Here is a 20,680-nt window from a genome sequence, read left to right as displayed (position 1 = left end):
TGCAATTTAGGCATTAAGCAGCGGCAACTTACTCGGCTCAGTGGGGAAGATGCTCATGAGGCGAGAGAGGAGGGAGTGGACAGCCCGCAGGACTTTGGTGTTCCCGCAAGTCATGCATGCAGCGATGCCCCGCTGGAGAGGCTTAAAATGGGCCAAGATGGCAGGGGACTGCAGCACCGTCAGCAGGAAGCAGAGGATCTCCAGTCCGGTGCAGATGTTGGAGATGTTAGCCTGGGCTGGCTGCTCCTGAGAGGACATAGAGAACAGTGACAGCAAGTCAGTGGAGTAAAAGAAGTGTGGAGATAAGCAACGGCAATCAGCGATGGCCAGACTATACAAAGTCAGTTACTACCAGTTAATTGATCTGAATAATTGATCTCAGCATGCTCTTGTGTAAAATAGCACAGACTATCTATACATCGTGGCCACTTATGGGCATTGTAAGAAATGAGTCTCTAGTCCATAGATAATTAACTGTGAGATATATATATATATATATGTATATATATATATATGTATATATATATATACACATACATACATACATACATACATACATACATACATACATACATACATACATACATACATACATACATATATATATATATATATGTGTGTGTGTGTGTGTGTGTGTGTGTGTGTGTGTGTGTGTGTCCCTCTCTTCACATTTTTCAAAGAATAATTTCATATGTTGATGTTTTTCTTAAAGCAATATCGTCAGTAGGGGAATTTTAATAATGCCTAACCCTACTTGTGATGCATCTTAATAAAACCGACCTCAATATTAAGAAAAATATTAAGGCTTATCTTTTTTGGACCTAAGTCTCAAACTATTGCGCAAATTCATCGCTAGATGCATTAATCATCCAAGTTTTTTATTATACAGACAGACAACTCAGAAATCAATATCCTACACACAGAGGTATTGTGCGCACAAAAGAACCACGGCAGTGTGATTGCTGCTAAACCAAAGATCAATGGCCAACATTGGGTCCTAATTTAGTCTAAATTGCAATCAAGGTTTAGAGCAATTGCAAGGCCAAGAGGATAATCTGGGACAGATCCATAGCACTAATCTTGGCTAATGAACAAGGTGACTCTTGTGATAAGGCTCCTGGTAGATATTAGGGGAGTATTGATTTGGCACTGTATTAACAGAATGGGACCATGTCTCTGGAGCCATGCAGAATAGGGAATATGCATGTTTTGGTGTGTGTCTCCTGCCCCGCCTCATTTGCCCTCTCACGCCACTCCTCTCAACTCTTAATCACTGCCATGCCAGTACAATGAGATGATAAAAGGTAATCCGATTTAGAGCATTGTTCATTAGTCTGAGTAAGACGGCTAGGCAGGTAGAGCATGCTCCCAAGGGGAAAGGGCCCGTGTCTTCGCATCTGCATAAGACCTACAGAAAGCCTTGTTTGTCAGACCATCCCCATGGGATCTGGAGGGGCTGATTGGGTTTGTGCGTGTGTGTGCGTGTGACTGTGTGTGTGTCGGAAAGAAAGGCGCGACCGATGCAGTGATCCCCAAAAGGGAACAAGGGAAGTACGTGACAATTGCCGGCGCATGGCGATAACCTTGTCTGAGCAGTGTCGCTGAATCAGACCAGAGAGATGAGGGGAGAAGGAGAGGAGCAATGGATAAAAATAGAGAGCAAGAAGAGAGGCTGAGATAAGAGGCTGAAAAGAAAAGAAGAGATGAGAGGAGGAAGCGAGGGCAAGAGACAGCGGGAAAGGAGAGGAGCGGCACAGAAGGCACACTGGGGCGATACAGAAGGATGAGGAGTCGAGGATGTAGGGTGGGGGTTGAACGAGAAGGCACAGGGCAAACCGGATAGACTCCTGTTATCTCACCACTGTCATTATTTTGTCATTATGGTGGTTGGCGCCTCACTTCATGTATTACTGATAACAGACAAAGGACTCAGAGGCGTTGGAGCAAACACTAAGACAGAGCTTAAGCAGGGACAGGGTAACTTCTGCAGTCTCTGGGAAAGTGAACAGCAGAAAGGATAACTAAGACGCATTAGTTATACTTTCCCGTTTGTTGATTATTGCTTTGAGCTGTAACAACAATATTTTACATTTTATTCAGACTTGAATAAAACACTGTTGATGACATGCACTTGCAACTTCCAAAAATCTGTGATATGCTCATGTAAACAAATACAGTTTTTTGGATTTATCCGAAGAACAGCAATGGGCCCCCATGACAAAGTAGAAAAGATGAGCCAGACACTTTTAGAAAGAACATTTTCATCAATGGAAAAATCAAAGGGAAAACCCATTACACGTCTGTATGTAATGATTGACAAGTGATGTCTGGGAAAATGCAGTGGAGACAGCCGTAACGACAGTTTAGAACCAATTATGTCACCAACACGAGCATGAAGGTGGCTTTGAGAAACATAAAGGCAGCCTCACTCTGAAGACATATGCCATCTTACCACTGTCATGAGCAGCTTGTCAAACCACTGCAGCTTGAGCTCGGCGCGAGGCCACATGTCAGGCCTGAGGGCAGACTTCATGAGGCTAACACAGCGACGGGACAGCAGCTCCCCAGGAGATCCAGCCACGTTGGTGCTGTCGTTCACCTAGACAGGAGAGGGGGGAGGGAGAAGGTTGGTATCATTATCAATAACAACGGGTCTCATCTTCAATTTCACAATAATTCCCCGACGAGGTGAGAAATCACACAGGGCAAGAAGAGACAAGGACTGTCACCATATATTGTAATTTCATTCATGCAGCTAGAGTTCAATTGTGGCACAGTCAGGAAGGTGACAATCCTTCAATCAGAGAGCTCTGCAGAAGCCCTCATGCTGACAAGCATTCGGCCTGCGAAAGCATCCTTTAGCAAGACGGTGAACCGTCATCTGCTTCATGTGTGACATTCTTTGATTGATGGTTATCCCTAGTGGCCAGTGAACTGAGAACATGTTTCTACAGGGATCAATTTAGTATCACAATGCACCGTTATCGAGTAGAATACAAAAAAAAAACTATGTTTATGTTTATTTAGAAGTTAAATCCCAAAACACTATTTCAAGCTTGTGACCAAGGTCATCACTGACACAAGACTGAGGGACAGCTGTGAGGATGTGTGTGTAGAGATGTGTTCAGGACAGCCACCAGGTGTGGCTTGCCTTCACCACGGTTGGGTCGGGGCAGCAGTATCCTACCTGGCAAGCGCTAGCTATGTTTGGCAGAACTGTACCGAGTGTGTGGTTTGTGTTACCTGGCACGCAATCCTGATGAGGAAGTTGACCACGGTGTCGGTATGTTGTTTCTCGACAGGCTTGGTGAGCATGGTCTCTGTACCTGGCACGGACTGGCTGCGGGCAAACGCCTATAAAAGACACGCATACAAACATCGTAAATATTCATATTTCAGATCTGTTTTGTTTGAATGCAGAGCCTCTAACCGAGGCACCGGATGAACTTTTAGAAGCTAAGAAACTAAACCAATTTCATTATAAAACTCTGACAGCATTGCAAATGCACAGAGCTTTTAGTTAGAGACGGAAATCAAAGCCCGCACAAAGTCAGGTTTTTCTGTGAAAAAGCAAAAAGTAGGGTGCAACTAAACATTTTCCTTTCCACCTTCTGAGAGTTTACATTTCCTCATCTCAAGCAGTAACAAATGCTGATATTGCATTTTTCTCCTGACAGTGGGTCAAAGAAGTAAGGAATTACACTGAAACTTATGACTACAACTGCTGACTTGTGCTGGTGTTTACCGAAAGTACAACAGCTTTAAAAAGATTTTTCCCACATCATGTTAAAACTCAAAAATGCAGCTGCGATTTGAGTCGCTTTGCAGGATGTTATATACATACAGTGGCAATCAGCATGCTACTATTTTGGCCATATTGCCTTTAATAAAGAAATATGTTGGGGGGTTTTTAGCACACAATGCTAAGTTGCTTTAAGAAATGGCATATGGTCACTGACAAGCAATGTAGCATTTAAAAGGAAGTGTTCCCTCAACATAAAACACACCAGGGCTCATCATTTCCAGCAAGGGAACGATTAGGGTAAAACAGCATCACCGATCTGTTTTAACCAAATATTCTCTGCTTAGCTAGAAACACAAAAACATCAAATCAGTTAGCGTGTTAGCATTTCTTTCAGTACTGAGCGTGTTTGTAACCGGTACGAACAACGCTATCTTGCCTTCACCGGTCTCTCCTGCGCTTTGTGTGTGGAGAGACTAAGCCTTGCACTCGTTGAAACACGATAGAAAAAGAGAACATTAAAGATCTTGTGAAATTTTAGAAGCAGAAATAATACAGGAGAATAATTATCTGGGAAACAGAGCCATTTCCTGGCTGAAGTGACTGGCCACACACCACTGAGCTCACCGTGGAGGCGGCTCCAGTTGCCGTGCGGAACCTCTTGACGTCTTGCCCGGCAGCAGTGGTTGCAGCAGCAGCAGTAGCAGCAGACTCCAGGGACAGCCCTCTTTTCACAGCACCGCCGCTCGTCCCTTCACCGCCAGCAACTACTTCAGCCTCGGACTCCGGCTGCCACCCCGAACAGAGACCGGGAGAGGATCGGCGTCAAGATGAGTCCATCAGTTAACGTATTTACAGAATGAAACGGACATGTACGTCAAGGTTTCGGACAACATCACGAGTATCACTAAGAAAGTGTGTTAATTACTATGATAAATTAACTTTTCTTGTGAATAAATACAAATAAACAGTCTGCTATGATGCATTAGCAGATTGAAAAAAAAAAACAGTGTATGAGGTGGCAGAGTCCCGTTTACAAGGCGCCTTACATGAGGACAACGCTCCTGTGATATTCAGACATGCCTTTGCCTGGATTTCTGTTGCGATTGCACATTTATGGAAATGCATGAACACACCTGCTGGTCTTTGATCCTCTGCAACTCCCATTTGATGACCACCTCGGCTAGGTCCACAGCTAGCTTCCTTTGCTCTATGGTCACACTGGGGGTGAAGCCTAGACGCTGCATTGCACTTATCATGTGCTGCACCAGGTGGTGGCGCACAGGGTAGTACACCTGGAGAGAGACGGCATCAAATAACATGTAAAACAAATCAAATATTGTAATATAGAATGATTATCTATCTTTGCGAAAGCTTCCATATTTGCTATTCAAAACACAAAGCGTTAGGTAGAAATTGGCTAAATTTCTCTTTCCTAAAGCACCAACTGCAGATGGTCACTGATGCCAATGGCAGAGTTAGTAAACATGAGCAAATGACAGCCAGGCTGAACAGATGACAGAGCAATGCTTAAAGAAACCAAACTTTAAAATAAAATGCCACTGTAGCTTGAGGCCTGTTTTTTCCTCTTTTTTTTTTAACTACGCTCACATACACCAAGTATGGAAGTGGGAAACGAATGATACATTTTGCAAGATTAGAAGCTTACAAACGATCCTCTTTTGCATGAGTGGAAAAACCCCAATTTGTGAGCCCATCAAAATGATTCCTCACACAAAAATGCTCCTCCTTCCCACCTGCATGCCTACCAATCAAACACAGACTGAAAGATGCTGCATACGTTTCAGTAAGATTCAAATGTATGACATGGATTATACAATTACACTATTAAACATGAAAGTGTTGCAATATTAATTTACATTGCTTTTGATATCTAGTCTATTACTGGTTTGGCAAACTTGTTTTCAAAGCATCCACGACAAATGAGGAGAACCGCTTCATTTTAAAAATAGACTTCCTTGTCAGTATCTTTCCATATAAATGAGGCTGGCTTCAACTGCCTTTGTAGCCATCCAAACGCAATTATGAGAGCAAGTTATTGTCCGATTCTTTCCCTAAAACCAAACTTAAAAGTTTGTCTCAATGCCAAAAAATCAGAGGTCTCCGCTCTCCGGGCAATTGAGAGTCCTTTGAAGTGCCTACGATTCCGGGTTGTGTCCGCTTTGTCTTAAAGCGAGAGATCCAGTCAGCCTCCCTGCAGAGCCTCATTATCGTGAATGGTAACAGAAAAAAAACAAAAAGGCTGCCAATACTTCGCTCCAGATTTTGGAACAATAATGCATGCAAAGTTTAAGAGGGTGTTCAATCACTTTGAGACAGAGTCAGAAGAGTCAAACTCTGAAGTGGTATTCTCACTTAGTCTCAAGGACGTGATGACACACACTTAGCCACGAGAATTCACACCCTCAAGCGTCACACTCAAGAGTCACTTAGTTTCATCGCAAACTGAACTGGGACTCGCAGACACACGCAGACAAAAGAGCAAGAGATTAGATGTCTATCTGAGGGCTGTTGCCAGTGTCAAAGAATATTAAAGCTTCTCACTTTGCGGGTAATTATAGTCGATAGAGCAGGGCTTCACAGACCCTTAATGACAGAGTGGCTAAGCCCTGTCCATCACGTGTGCACACAGACAAACACGCACACAATCTCTCCATATCTTTAACGCACACACACACACACTCTCATCTGTCTGTCATTATCTCCTCCCTGGCGTAATTATGCTGATGTGATTACATTAGATTAGTCATCTGGCCCAGTGAGAGCAGCCTGTCAGTGAAATAGAGAGCGGCGCTGAGGAAAATGTCAGTCTTCTGCTAAAAGACTGTGGCTCTCTGACCGCCGAGGCGGAGAACATCAGCTGAAGGAGCAAGAGGGCAGAAAGTGTCTTTTGAAATTTAAGGAGGAAGGCAAACATAAAGCCCAATGATCCGTTGCTGGTGTTGACTTGTGAACAGAATAGACGCTCTCGGACTCTTCTGGTCACCAAGAGTGTGCTTGGGACATTGCATCTGCATTAAGGCGATTAAAGGCAGCAGGCGGTAACCATTAGCTCCACTGCCTAGTGATGAATGATGACGCTTTTGACAAGGAGGCAACAGACCGCAACACCGCTGTCACGTTTACCGTCGCTATGAAAACTCAAATTTTGTGAACCAGTATCATAAAAACTATTAAATGGGCCATACGAGATAATCCAACTTTTAATGATGGTGCTCCATACCCATCAGGACTGGTTAAGAGGCATCATTTAATTCAGGGCACTTAGAAAATCAACAAAAATAGCTTCTCGACTGCGCTTCCCCCATGTGGTTCACTGCAATTGCCGACGCCACACTGAGGAGTGCTGAGCTGCAGCAACAAATGCCCGAGGATGTAACGTGGCAGTTGCCATCTCACTCCATGTGGTGGCAGCTTACCCTGTCTCACCATAAAATGTCAAGTACAAGATAGTGATATTTGATAATAGTCATCCTTAAACAGGTGGTCTAAATTGGGATGAGCACCACGGCATGTACATTACCCCAAAGTGCCTTATGAGTTTTACTGGGACAGAAAAGCAGTTTAGTTTTATCTGTTCTGTCTGCCCCACCGTGCCCGAATGAATAAACTGAAAATCAATACATTAGTAATGGGCCGAATGGAAGAAGGTGGTGCTCTATTGACAAACTGTAACTTCTGTGTGTTTGCGCCCTTTAATATATCTGCTCACCCTGAAGTGCTGCACAATGAGATGCAGTATGTGGACCAGCTGCGGTACAGTGTGTCCCTCCTCCACGATGATTTTGCGAGTCCAGTGAGTCAACATCTGGTGCCCGTCCTCCATGCGGGCCGGCACAGCCGGGGTCAGGATGGCCATGGCCTGCCTTACGATGGCCCGGGCCTCCATCGTGTGGGCCTTCAGCAGGCTGTGGAAGACCTGTGCAAAAAGAAGGTAATGCACATTAGAAATTGTACCATTTCCTGGACCACTGATGCTGAACTTCATTTATTTTTTATTTGTATCACCACTGTTTTTCTTTTCCAATACATTCATATTATAGAGTATGAGGAACATGGGACGAAGACGTGTACGCTCTTTAACAAGCACAGACTCCACTCTCACACATTTATTGTTCTTCTAAGTGCCTTGTTTTCTTTTTTTGTATACATCATTTTAATTGAATCCTGATGTTTTGTCATTTTTTTGCGTTTTACAAGGTCATTGAGGGATTTCTTTACACCTGCTACACAAGTTTAACCATGTTTTATCTCTATTATCAGTCTTAAGCTCTGTGTCAAGTTAAATCCCCGCTCCACTGAGTTTCTCTTCTCATTCTTCCTCACCTGCAGCACAATCTTCTTGTGGATGGCAAACTTTGCAATGATGTGGGCCAGAAGTAAGTGACCACTGTATTTGCAGGCAGGGTCCACGCAGGCTTTGGGCAGGAGGCAGGGCCAGGCAAAGGTCATGAGGCGCCGCAGTTTGCTGTTGCGTGACTTGTTGTTGTCATGAATGTGGTGGGGTGCATGCTCCACCAGCAGGGTGGAAAACTGGAGCAGGCAGATTCGCAGCGAGTCCAGCAGGTCAGCCTGCTTCTCTGGGTCCAGTACCTGAGAGGATTGGGAGAGATGTGGGGTTAAAGGTTGTTGGGCAAGGACCTACGTTTACTGGTCATATCACAAAGTTAGCACATATATCCACAAAGACAAAAACAATTACAAATGTTTTGGCGTTGTAATATACAGAAAACATCTCAGAAAATTTCTGAGTAAAGAACCAAAATGCCTGAGAGCTTTTGGTGTGGCTGTAATTCTCATCAAGTGCCAACAGAGGTCAATAGAAGTCTTAGATTACTAAAATAACTTCATGTGCAAAACTAAGTAAAGCAAATAATTCTATTTGATATATTGTTTTTCTGAGTATGCTGCAGTTCAGACAAATGTTCCCTTTGCAAAAATTACATTTAAATGAAGTCAAACCACATCGACGATATACTTTTTTTTTACATATCGAAACGCTCTTGCAAAAAGACAGTTCCCCATTCAGAACGATCATCACCATCTGACTTCCCCGGAGAGGGGAACGGAGCAGAGAACATTCAGGGAGAGAGGGGTAAGTGAGGAGATTAGTTTTAACCGTAAAAAGGAGCCATTAGTGGCCATTAGGACTGGTGTTAGTCAGTGATGAGATCTGCCACAGCACAAACATGCTGACCTTTAGCATGGTCACATCGTGGCATTTACAGCAGAAATTATAGTCTGGCCTGATGAATAAAACGTAATGGAAAAAGGGATGGAGGGAGAAAAACAAAATCAGACGGAAGAGAGAGAAAATGTGTGGAGACCATGGGAGAAGAGGAATCAGACTAAGTAGGATGCAATGGATGATGACAGAGTATTGAAATGTGCTGCACTGATAAGACATTATTAGAGGAAATGCAGCAGGTAATGAAATCAGGGAGACTGATGGCGAGACAAAGCTGGTGAGTAATGAACAAAAAAAGAAGTGGGAGACAAGTGAGCAGATTGGCTGTGAAGAAAGATGTTGAGAGGAAAGAATAGCTGCAAGCGTGTGTGTGTGCATGTGTACCTTCGTGATGAAGACACTGGTAATGCTTTCAGGATTGTCTCCTTCAGGGTTGGGCGGTCCAAGCAGCTGCTCACCTTCCCCTTTCTCAAAGCTGTGCAGGAAGGCTAGATTGAGGATGTGCTGCAACACCTAAGAAACAGAAGAAGAAAAAAACACAATCTGGTTTTACTTTTTTTATTATTCCATTCACTGAGGAGAACATGCATCAACCAAGACTGCACAGTCATCAAAAGGGCGAAAAGTATCTTGTGTGATCTTTTGAAATCTGCATAAACGAAACAATTGCACACTCTGACACATGCTGAGGTCATGCAATAGTCATCTACTCTAAAATGTATTCTAAGTCAGGGGGCCACAAGTCCTTTACAGGTTGATTAAAATCCGGAAATAAAATGTGGATTATTTCGAAACGGCAGAAATGATTTCAGAGCTTGGAGGCAGGCTCGAGGCGCAGCAACACTAAATGTGACATAAAACTAGGGTAATAAACTATGTGACATTTCAAAAATTGAAGAAGAAAACACTCTTAACATGTTCTCTAAATTAATTCATAAACATTGGAAGCAAAAGTTAATTACAAAACACCCTGAAACCGGCAGGGAGTGTTAGCAGGGATCTGTGAATGAAGACAAAGGCTTGATTAGCTGGCAAGGTGCAGAATATCCCAAACACAATACAGCTAACGACTGCATTTATTAAAGAAGCTGCTATCTGTTAATGAACCCTCCCAATTCAATCCATCATTGGGGAGGACAGGGCATCGCTCAGTGGAGAACGAGCTGTGGCAGCATATGTTCAAACTCCTCCAGTAGAGCATTATTCACACACGCTCGACACAATGTGCATGCAGAAACATGCACACACCCTTCAATGAAGACGCAAGGAAAAGGCACGCAGCACAAGTCTGTTCTCCAGTCTCATCTGTTCCTAACCTCCTGGGACGTCAATCACTGTACTTATTTCTACATTGCCATTAAAAGTCTGCGTGTGTTTGTGGTGAAGAGTAGCCGAGACCTCCTTTTGCAGGAGTCTTAATTAACTTGAATCCCATTTCAATACCATTAAACAAATAGTTTTAATGTATGCACATGTGTTCCTCTCCAGAAACAAAAAGGAAGCTGGTGAAAAATGGGAGCTAGAAAATGCCCCATACGCATCAAGAATTAGGAATTATATGTAGAATCTATTGTGAAGTAGCCACAGGATGACTTGCATAATAACCACCACCATTTGTTATAAGTTAGTCATTTAGACATCTTCAGCCTTTATTGTTACGTTTTGGTTAGTTTTACACAGTTAGGTGAAGAAGCTAAAGGATCTAAGTTAACTCTGGGTAAACCTCAAACAATCAAGGTGCATAGCTGATTTTAAGAGCCCAGCATCAATAATATGATTCAACTCCAACTGGTTTTGTTAGTCGTCTAAATCGTTTGACAAGACAACTAAAAGATATTTAATCTGTATTTGTTTATAACTGCACTCAGGCATTTCTCTTTTGAAACTGCTGCTGTATTAAAACATGCTTTAAAAAGTTTGTAATCATTTCATTTGTGGATATGAAAGTGGAAACCTCTTTAAAATGTGGTGCATGTCTGCCTCTTTTCCCCACACAACACACCAGCTGTTAGACTAGAAACGTTTTTCGCTTGTAAATTTGTATTCCTCGAGTTATCTTTATCTACCTTGTTGTTCTCACACACCCATGCCAGAAGAGGTGTGAAACAAAACTAACACAAATATCTAGTTATTATTTTAATTTAACACTACAGTTTCATTTCAATCTCCACTGGGGAAACAATACCGACGCAGCTTGTAGACACACGCTGACATGGATAAAATTCTGCTTTTCCGTATGTCATGTCGGACACATTAAAGGAATGTGAAACAGACAAGCTGTGCTTCATAAATTTCACATTGTTTGTTTGCTTGTCTGCTTGAAATCTATTGCATGAATAATCAAACACTTTTGAACAGAAAAGAAACCGCACAAAAGCAGTTTTCTGTCAGAACCGCTTGGATTTAACAAAAGAAACAATACCGGAGCGGCATGAGATCAGTCTGTGCCATCATAGATGATTCATTGCTGCTGTCCCACACAGTCTCTCACTCCTCCTTTCTCTTTTACACATCCTTTGTGTCTCGCTCAGAGTGAAATATTCTCTGAGACCCCTGTGATGCATGAACCTGCGCCTCTCTGTCTAACTTCAAAATATACTGAGAATGAACACACACACACACTCACGTGCACACAAAATGCTAACGGGGATTATTTAAATGTCAAACTGCCACACTCATTCCCTTGTTCATGACTTGTACCCCCATAAACATAAACATTGACACACAAACGCATGCTTTCTTTTCTGTATGTGTCTCTCCGGCTCACATGCACAGCTAGCAGCTGCTGTGCACCAGAGGACGACAATTATGGAAAAACAACAATATGAGCAAAATGATGAATGGGAGATGGGGGGGTGCTTCGTTTTCTGAAAGGCCAAAATCCGTTCCGCTAAATATTAATATGCCGCATTTGAGCCTGGAAAGACAGTGAGTTGGCTGAACTCTTTCCCCTGCCTATATTTTGGCACTTCCCCCATCCATATGACGCTGAGGCAATACACACTGCAATTTTAAAAAAAGAGCATGGTGGTGTGAGCAGCATCATAAACACAAGGGTATGTCCTTGAATTTGGGAGTCTGCGTTTCTTGCCACACAGTCATTTGGCTATGTGCTGTAGTGTGCCAGCCAGGGCAGGCCTTCCCCACTGACCCGTTTGTACTTAACAGCAGTGCTGTTGCTCTTCTGTGCCAGGTTGTGGGCCTATTACAGCTGTGCAAAATGTGTATGTGTGCCTCGGTCTGTGTGTGTATGCTTGTGAGCATGCATACGGGAGACTGATCTTAATTAAAAAGCAGCCCGAATGATTGTACTGGTTGTCGCAGCAGGTCAGGTAGAGAGGACAGAAGCATTCATCTGTGAGCCTCTGAGGGTCTACAACCAGACAATGACCTTCCTGATTCTATCAAAGAACTTCTGGTGCAAAACACACCAACCATAAAAGTCACACAGATCAGGTCCCACACCGAGGAAGCAAAGTAAGTAAGCTGAGGCGACGCTCAAAGCATCATTTATAACTCATTAGTAAGTCTAGGATTATTTTGCAAGAAAATGACCGATCCAAGATTTGTATTAATTTTTCGCACGCAAAAAAGTCCAAAACGTACCATTTTTTGCAATTAAAGCCGACAAGTGCCTCATAATTTTAAACATATCGACATACCTTAGCTTTAAGCTCATCGTTGAAGTGTGGGTCATTGAACTCAACGAAGCGGAAGAACAGGGCTCGTTTTTGGGCAATGGAGTAGTTCTTGGGAATCTCCTCCTCCATGTACTCCTTCAGGAAGGTCATGTTGCATAAGAAGCGGCCTGTGAAGGCGCGCAGCAGTTGGAACAACAGCTCGATCTCGGAGTAGTTACGCCTATTGAGGAGACAGCGGTGTCAATACGTTTAGTGTACAGAAGATATGACAGAGATTAACTAATGACAGAAGTTTGAAAGAATCTTTGATACCAATGTGACTTGGATACAAAACCTCTGTTTCTTTTTTTATTCAATGAGGTTAATGGCAGGGACTGAAATAAATGTGGCAGGTGATTTAACACTTTCTTTGTGCTCTGACAGAAACAAGGGGGAAGAGTGTCATTCCTAATTGGTATACCATTAAGTTAATTAAAGTAAAAAAAACTGCACTATGTTTAAAAATCTGGATCATTGGCTTGTAGTCCTTAAACAAGTCTAGCTAATACGCCACTTAAAGGGTCACTTAAGCCATCAAGTATGAGGCTCTACTGGTAGCGTTGTTCATTTCAGATTAACAGTAGTCAACAGTAGTTGTTGAGAGGTTGTGTTACTTTTCACTTTTTAACTCAGATTTTCATATGAAATGTCAATTTTCAGATTGTATGACAACTTTGTCCAGTGTTTAGGGAATGTCCATCCCCATTAGAGTTAGAATAAGTGTACTTACTTGCAGTAGCTAAGCAGGCAGTAAGCCAGCAGCTTGGGCTCCTTCCAGTTGGTGGCAGCCATGTTGTCTTTGCGATGTCTCTCCTGGAAGGCTTCACTGACCCAGACTCGCCGAAGCTGACTGACCAGGGAGTGCTGCCCTGCCAGCCAACCCTCATCATTTTTCACTATGATGCTGATAATCTGAGCAGAGAGGTCATAGGAGGAACGGGCCACAGGTCATATGGTGCAATTACCAAGAGTTATATAGTATTCAGATAACGGCTTTGCAAAAATACTATCATACTTTTGCAAACTTTTTTGTAAACTGTTAGAGTAACGTAGACTATATACAGGTGGTTTACAGCAAGATGTCTTTACAGCTTCAAAAAGAAAAAAATGCTATATATGTATAGAATCGTATCGTAATATATCACATCGTGACACGTGTGTCGAGATACAATTTGTAAAGTCATTGCCAATAGAAAGCCCTAATCCAGATTAGGATTCAGCATCATTTATACACATATATTCATCTGACCTGATAATAACATTGTACAGTATATATATATATATATATATATATATATATATATATATATATATATATGATCTGAAAAGGAAATGATGTATGTATACCTTGATAGCCTGAAACTGCAGGTCTAATCTGGCTGTGGTGGTGGAGGGAGATCCCGGTCGAACAGTTGCTGCAGTGCCAGCAGGAACCAGCAGAGGGACGAAGCGGTTGGGGTTAGAAGCCAGCACGTCTCTTAGTGGCTTGGCATCTTTGTGTTTCAGAAAACTCTGTATACAAATACACATGCATACTGTAACTATAACACATTTAAAGAAACGTGACACAGGAAATGCATGATTTTTTACTGGGAGTGATCTGTCTCAATTTGGTCGTAACAGGACCACTGAGCCTCGAAACACCCATTAAAGCAGATTACTGCAGCAGCAAAATCTCGTTTTAATGGCAAATGTGTCAATAAAAAGCCTGAAGGGACTGCTACTTAGAGCTGCCAGTGTCTGACCATGAACATGCGACTCCACTGGGGGTCGTTCAGCGTCGCCTCCATCATGAACAGCTCCACTGTCTGAGACGGGTGACGCGTCAGGAACTTGATCAAAGGCTCCCTGAAAGGACTGCCGGCCTGGCACAGGAGGGAAGAGTAAAGCAGCAAAGGAGAAATCGGAAATGAGAAAGATGGTCAGGATTGTATGAATGCAAATGCCAGTTCTTGTGAAAATCTGTGCTAATAAGCCAAGCTCTCTCCAAGTCAAATGTACCTTTCATATTACACATCAGTAGTTGATCAAAAAGGATCAGAAGGCTAAATGTAGAAATACGCATTGCAGGATTTTAAAAATTCAAATGAAGATGCATCGCCTACTTGCATTAAGTAAAGCCAATGAATCTTTTTCAAGCTGTAACATCCTGAAGCATAACTATACTTAATTTGTATCTTGAAAACTTTGTCCTCGTAATTCCAATGAACACTACAGTGAATAACCAGAAAGGTTGGAGTGGAGTTGGTGTCCTACCTCTATGAGCATGGCCCTCTCCGTCTTCATGACCACCTCCAGCAGAGGTTTGACCAGAGTCTGAGGGGCAGCTGGGATCAGGTGGAAAAGATTGATGATGGCAGAACAGATCTTCATCTCCTGGAGAAAGAGTCAGAGAAAAAGAGCGGAGGGAAGAAGGGAGTTGATTTTTTTTTTTTTGGAGAAAGATGGAACTAGGCAAACATTTCTTACAGCCACTGCAGAAAGACGAAGACAAATCTTAGTCAAACGACTGAAAAATGCAATCTGTGCGGAGTTAAGGTGCAGAGCGTGCACTTGCATTAGTTCTTGGATGACATTTGCGCAGGGTACAAACAACAACAGAAGGACAGTATGCATGATCAATTTCATGGACCTTGTATTATCAATATCTTAAGAGGTGAAAAGGTCAAAGGGGATGGGGAAGGATTGGACAGTTCTAAAACAGTCAAAATGTGATGTTAGAGCAAGGTTGAGACCACAGTCACGCTTCGGAAAACGATCATAAAGACGGACACAGAAAAATACGGGGAAACTCCACCACTACAACGACATTGGTCCAAGTCACCAGCACAACATTAGTTCTACTAAGCTGCAATCACAGAGAGTCACCAACAGAGGGCGCAGCACCAGGTCACATCTCACCTCAACGCCCTCCAACGCAGGCTGTACCGGAACGGGAGACAATGATCAGAGTCAGCAAAGCAGTACGTGTGCAATTTTGTGTGTTGTCTGTCTTTGTTCAGTGTGGAAGGTGAGCAGATAAGACAGGCTGATAATGAAATAAATGGGCAGACAGCAGCAACCTTTATAATTGACCTCAGGAACAACTTTTCGCAGATTTTCGTGAATAACGGGGCCGGGGCCATAATGGATCGTCAGTCGAGCAACACAGAACCTGTGACATTTTGAGGAGAAACACTCCTCTGACATATCAGGTCATCAATTCAGAGACTGACATTTGTTAAGCCCTTTCTGCTTTTTCTTTCATATGAGATCTTCACTACTCCTCACACTCCGTTACTCCGCTCAATACTCTGTCAAACTCAGCTTTCATGCCTACATGTCTTCAGACCATCAACCTCAGTCCTGCCTCCTCCTCATCCTCCTTTTTTTTAAACAGTTTTTGACTTAACGAGGCTCGTCTAATTGACCCCTGACCCTGTCTTTATTGTCACTGCTAGCTGTGCTGTCAACACGCACAAAGACCGCTGGTTGGAGGGAGGGAAAGACAGAGGGCCAATTTGCATCTAATTAAACACACCATTTTGAGATGGGGCAGGATGAACCCGCATAAAGGGAAGCCAGAAGAAGAAGGGTTTTATTTCTGTGGGGGAGAGGCAGCTGGTTTTTTTTCTCCCTCTTTCTCTCTCACCTTTTCTCTGCCTTTACAAGGTTATCTGTCGGGGAGATAATGAGGAGACGCAGCGCTGGGCCATCACCGCCTGCCTGGCGCCTAATTAATCATTGATTGTAATATGGCCACTCACAACTCATCTGGGAGAAAGCCACATTGAGGAGGTGTTGACTACATTCCCTGCACTTTTTTCCCCGTGTGCCGTTTGGTTAAGGCAAGGCGGATCATTGAATACAGAAACCTGCCCGTAGACGGCTGTATTGACCCTATAACTACGGCAAGTAAGTGGTCAAAGCACAAAGAATTAAAACATCTACATGTCATGAGTGATGTATTCTCATTTGTAATAAATGTCTCCGTGCTGTAAGGTCTCTTGTGTGTATACTTACACTGCCGTCACTTCGCTGGCCTCCTTTGTGTGTTATTACAACCACCTCCATCCACTTCCTAAGGTGTTGCTGAGAGAGACAGACAGGAAGATAAGATGAATTTAAATATTTCACCTAATAAAAATAATGAATTTCTTTATAGTGAAGCTACTACACAGCAAAGTGGACAGACAATAATCATTGTTGGAGCATGACATGACACTTTGTATTAACATGAGAGCACTGTTGACATTGCTATCCAAAAACTATTAACCTGAGGACAATAATTACATTATTAGAAAATACTCACTCGCATGAATCACACAAACAATACTCAAATGATGTTGGTGGCAATATGAGTCTCGAACTGCATTCTTGTAGGTTATGTTTTCTTGATGATGTTATAATGTTTAAGACTAACAAAAGTGGTTGTAATTTTAAAAAAAATAGTACTATTAATTAGTGATTTTAAAGAGAAATGGCATATGTAATTTCATACGTATACAATACAAAATACTTAGAAATCTATTTGATCAAAACTAAAGAATACTCTAAATATCTGATAATGTTTTAAGTTTGAATATTTTGAGACTCTAAAATAGCTTGATTTAGTTTTAAGTTGAGCACCAACACTGCCACAGTTAAAAGGTTTTGCCGTCATGTTGATGCCATCAGAAACTGTGTTGAAATTTGTTTTCAAATGAAGAGGCAGCTTCTCACCATCATCTGGTCACAGAACTTGTCGTTGAAGGAGTTGGGGAAAAGACGAGTGACCGAGGTCAGGCGGTTCACCACGTTGAGGGTCAGGCTGCGGTAGTCGCCCAGCATCATCAGCAGGGGCCGCATGTGAGTGTGGATCTGGTCCACCTCAATGGTCGCGCCTTCCAGGAACTGCAACGAAGTACAGGGAAACATCATTTCTCAAATCTGAAAATGTTTAAATAGAATTCTTAAAATAAATATTGTAATGGAAACAAGACAGTAATGTTGAAAAATCTAAAAAAGAAAAAAAAGGGAGAATTTGTAAATATACAAAACAAATTTGTATTAAGTTTGAGGTTTGTTTTGCCCCAATGTTGTCAAAAATATATTTTTATTCTTATTATTAAGTATTATTAGGATATGTGACCAGATTTATTTTGCCCCCAATGCGTTGTACCAAATCAATTTAACTTCCCTTCCACTATTTTTTATATCTACATTAGAACTGGCCGCGGCAGCTTTTTCAGCCCCGTGAACTATATGCTACCCTTTGTGTCTCTATTATGGAACTAAGGCCACTCAAATGAGGCCATGACCAGCCATAAACAAGCACACATGCCAACACCAAACCCTGATGACGCGCGCGCACGCACACACAAGCTTCACACACACACACACACTCATCCTCACACAGACGGGGGGGAATGATGCATGGCAGCCACATTCATTTGCCTCTCAGTGCAGAGAACAAAACACTCCATCCTGTATCGATCGGGCCATGGCAACGCTCATTAGTGCTAGCAGGGCAGAGATGAAAGAATGGAGACAGCAGAGAATGGCGCGGCAGAAAAATAAATAAAAAAATCAAAAGGATAGTGAAAAGGAGTGATGGTGGTAAAGAAAGAAAATGAAGGACACAGAAATGGAAGGAAAAGAAGACAAAGCGCTTGAGGTAGATGGATAGAGGTGAAGATGGTATGGATGCTTTGATGAATAGAGGCAGGAATGGTTCATGGAGAGTGTGATAAAGCAGAGGGAGGTCCCTATGAATATAATTTGGTGGGTAAATGGTACGAGGGGAGGATTAACAAAGGACCTCTAAGATGGAAAATGACATGAGTGGTACAGATAAAAGACAGCAGGAAAGAAGCGGAGCGTGAAAACAAGATAATAAAAACCTATACTTAGAAAACAAAACAATAACAAAACAAGAAGCACTTAAAAACAGCATAAATGCAACAAATAGATACATTGAGAGGAAAGCAAAAGGTGACAAAGGTGTAGAAAATGTGATCGTAGAAAAGATTTAAAGGGTGCCACCAAATTCACTAGTTGGATCTTGGGTAGATCGCTTCATAGCTTAAGGCACAGTCTTTAATCCAGATTTAGAAAGGTCATGTCTGTGGGTCTCCGGCTTGCTCAAAGGGAATTGCTGTTGAAGTGAGCGATGTAACACAAGTCTAAGCTTTCCAAGTAATCAATAACTTCTTGAAATAAATTTAAAATCACTCTTTTTTTTAAATAGGGGTGATGTAAGATGTCGGTAGTAGAGATTGTGGACTACAAACATGTATAAATGCAGCCTGCTTAAACATTTCCTGCAAATCATAAAGTAATAACAACAAAACAAAAAAAGGCTAAGAGATGTTGCACTGACCTTCCTCATGCATGCCTCGCCTGCTTCTTGCAGTTCATTGTTGGTGGAGTTGAGGGCTTTAAACAGGGCAGCAATGATCTTTTCTCTGGACTGTGGCAAGTAGTTACAAGCTGCGAGGGCATCTAAACAACAAGAAAGAAACATTAGACAACTTATGTCAGATAAAAAAAGAGACACAACGATGATTAAATCTTTTAAATGATCCAAACATAGCAAATCAGGACTATTTACATACTTAAATATGTTTTGTGAGATAGATATTCATTCAAAACATTTCCATGATTTATGAATAGTTTGCAAATTCAGGAATTGGACTTCATTCAGGATAATTAGCAATTAACACAAAAGACAACAATACTAATATTAAGTTCAGCAACTCACTGAGAGCAGCGATGCGGAGGGGAACCAGGGAGGGAAGGCTCTTGTAACAAGGCAGCTTCATCAGAGCAGCGTCCTCGGTCTCGCACAGGTTCAACAGCTAGAAGGAGGGGGGGCACAAAGGTCACAGGTCAACACTGCTAAATATTGCAGATATACGATTCAAACAAATTAAGAAATGTTTAACCTCAGTGCCCTCTGCATCTTGCATACCTCTGTGTAGAAGACCTTGTGCTCCATGACATTAAGGTCCATTGTGAAGAGACGGGGCTGCAGGGTGGTGCAGAAGGTGTTGCCCTCCATCAGGCCGATCTGGGCGTTGGCCGGCTGGTGGCGGAGAAGGTGTTTCTTGGGAGGAACCATATCTTGCAAAACCTAAAAACGAAAGATCAAAACAATTTGAAAAGTTCTCTTTGTCTGGTTTGAAAATAGAAAGATCAGTCCACAGCGATCAGACAGACTGCATTTGTCATTGTAGCCCATCTTGAGTTTAAGCTGAAATTATATTTATACAATATTTATATGCAGTTGGAGAAAACTTCAGTCCTTGGATTCACCTCTTTGTGTGGTTCCATGATGACAGTAACACTCTTGCCGGTGACCTGGGCGAGCACCTGCAGGGAGTGCATGGCCTGCTTCCTGACGGTTGAGTTGGGGGAGGTGACCTCTCGCACCAGGTCGTGCGTGACCATATGGAAAGACTTGTCCTGCGCAGCCAGCAGCTCATCAGTCTTTTCTTCATCTTTCAGTGGAGTAGCACAGCGCACAAGTAACTGCTCCAGGGTGGTCTTAGCCATGGCGACCGCTCCATTTGACACCTTATGGTGAAAATCAATAAGCTAGTAAGTAGACTGCTACTGCAGCGAGAGGTGCAACAAAAGAGGACAGTCACAAGTTGCGACGTTGGACCTCCTGCAAGCCTTTGCAAAACATCATGTGAACGCAAGTTGACGACTACTAGATGCAGGTAAATCTTTGTAACGTCACTTCTACTCCCTTTGAAATGAAGTACTGAATGAGAGATTATAGGTAATGTTCTCTCACCTCTCCTGTGAGGTCCATCATCACAAAGAGAAGGGCCTTGAGAAAGGTGAGCTGGTTCTGTAGCACCCAGATCAGAGGCAGCCTCTCCATGAGGAACTTGATGGACACCACACCACCAAGCTTGGCATACCAGGCCTGCTCATAGCAGCAGGCGCACAGACGCTCGACAATGTAGGAGAACAAGGGCAGCTGACATGCCTGAAGATGAAGAGAAAGAGGACGATTAACTTATCCCTACGGCATCACTATCACATATCAAAACATGAATCAAACATGAGGAAAAATGA

At 42.6% G+C, this 20,680-nt stretch overlaps 1 protein-coding gene across 2 annotated transcripts in view; it reads right to left on the bottom strand.

Annotated features, from left to right (window-relative positions):
• Positions 1-20,680, bottom strand: part of trrap (transformation/transcription domain-associated protein) — a 76,499-nt gene that overhangs the window by 41,026 nt on the left and 14,793 nt on the right. The window contains exons 25-45 of one of the 2 annotated variants that reach the window (XM_068582877.1): positions 20,394-20,591; positions 19,907-20,167; positions 19,563-19,724; positions 19,353-19,449; positions 18,972-19,093; positions 17,333-17,503; positions 16,634-16,702; positions 15,533-15,553; positions 14,888-15,007; positions 14,377-14,496; positions 13,979-14,143; positions 13,362-13,543; positions 12,614-12,812; positions 9,336-9,464; positions 8,090-8,356; positions 7,476-7,682; positions 4,879-5,037; positions 4,370-4,531; positions 3,244-3,354; positions 2,453-2,599; positions 33-246 (exon numbers count right to left, since the gene is read on the bottom strand). In XM_068582877.1, coding sequence (XP_068438978.1) covers positions 33-246; positions 2,453-2,599; positions 3,244-3,354; positions 4,370-4,531; positions 4,879-5,037; positions 7,476-7,682; positions 8,090-8,356; positions 9,336-9,464; positions 12,614-12,812; positions 13,362-13,543; positions 13,979-14,143; positions 14,377-14,496; positions 14,888-15,007; positions 15,533-15,553; positions 16,634-16,702; positions 17,333-17,503; positions 18,972-19,093; positions 19,353-19,449; positions 19,563-19,724; positions 19,907-20,167; positions 20,394-20,591 — 3,283 coding nt within the window. The remainder of the gene's footprint in view (positions 1-32; positions 247-2,452; positions 2,600-3,243; positions 3,355-4,369; positions 4,532-4,878; positions 5,038-7,475; positions 7,683-8,089; positions 8,357-9,335; positions 9,465-12,613; positions 12,813-13,361; positions 13,544-13,978; positions 14,144-14,376; positions 14,497-14,887; positions 15,008-15,532; positions 15,554-16,633; positions 16,703-17,332; positions 17,504-18,971; positions 19,094-19,352; positions 19,450-19,562; positions 19,725-19,906; positions 20,168-20,393; positions 20,592-20,680) is intronic. The other variant, XM_068582878.1, reaches the window with a different exon arrangement.

This window comes from Clinocottus analis, unplaced genomic scaffold, assembly GCF_023055335.1.
Source record: "Clinocottus analis isolate CAN_PGR_092001 unplaced genomic scaffold, fCliAna1.0.p SCAF_19, whole genome shotgun sequence".
Lineage (NCBI taxonomy): Eukaryota > Metazoa > Chordata > Actinopteri > Perciformes > Cottidae > Clinocottus > Clinocottus analis.
This window is presented reverse-complemented; position numbering and strand designations above follow the sequence as displayed.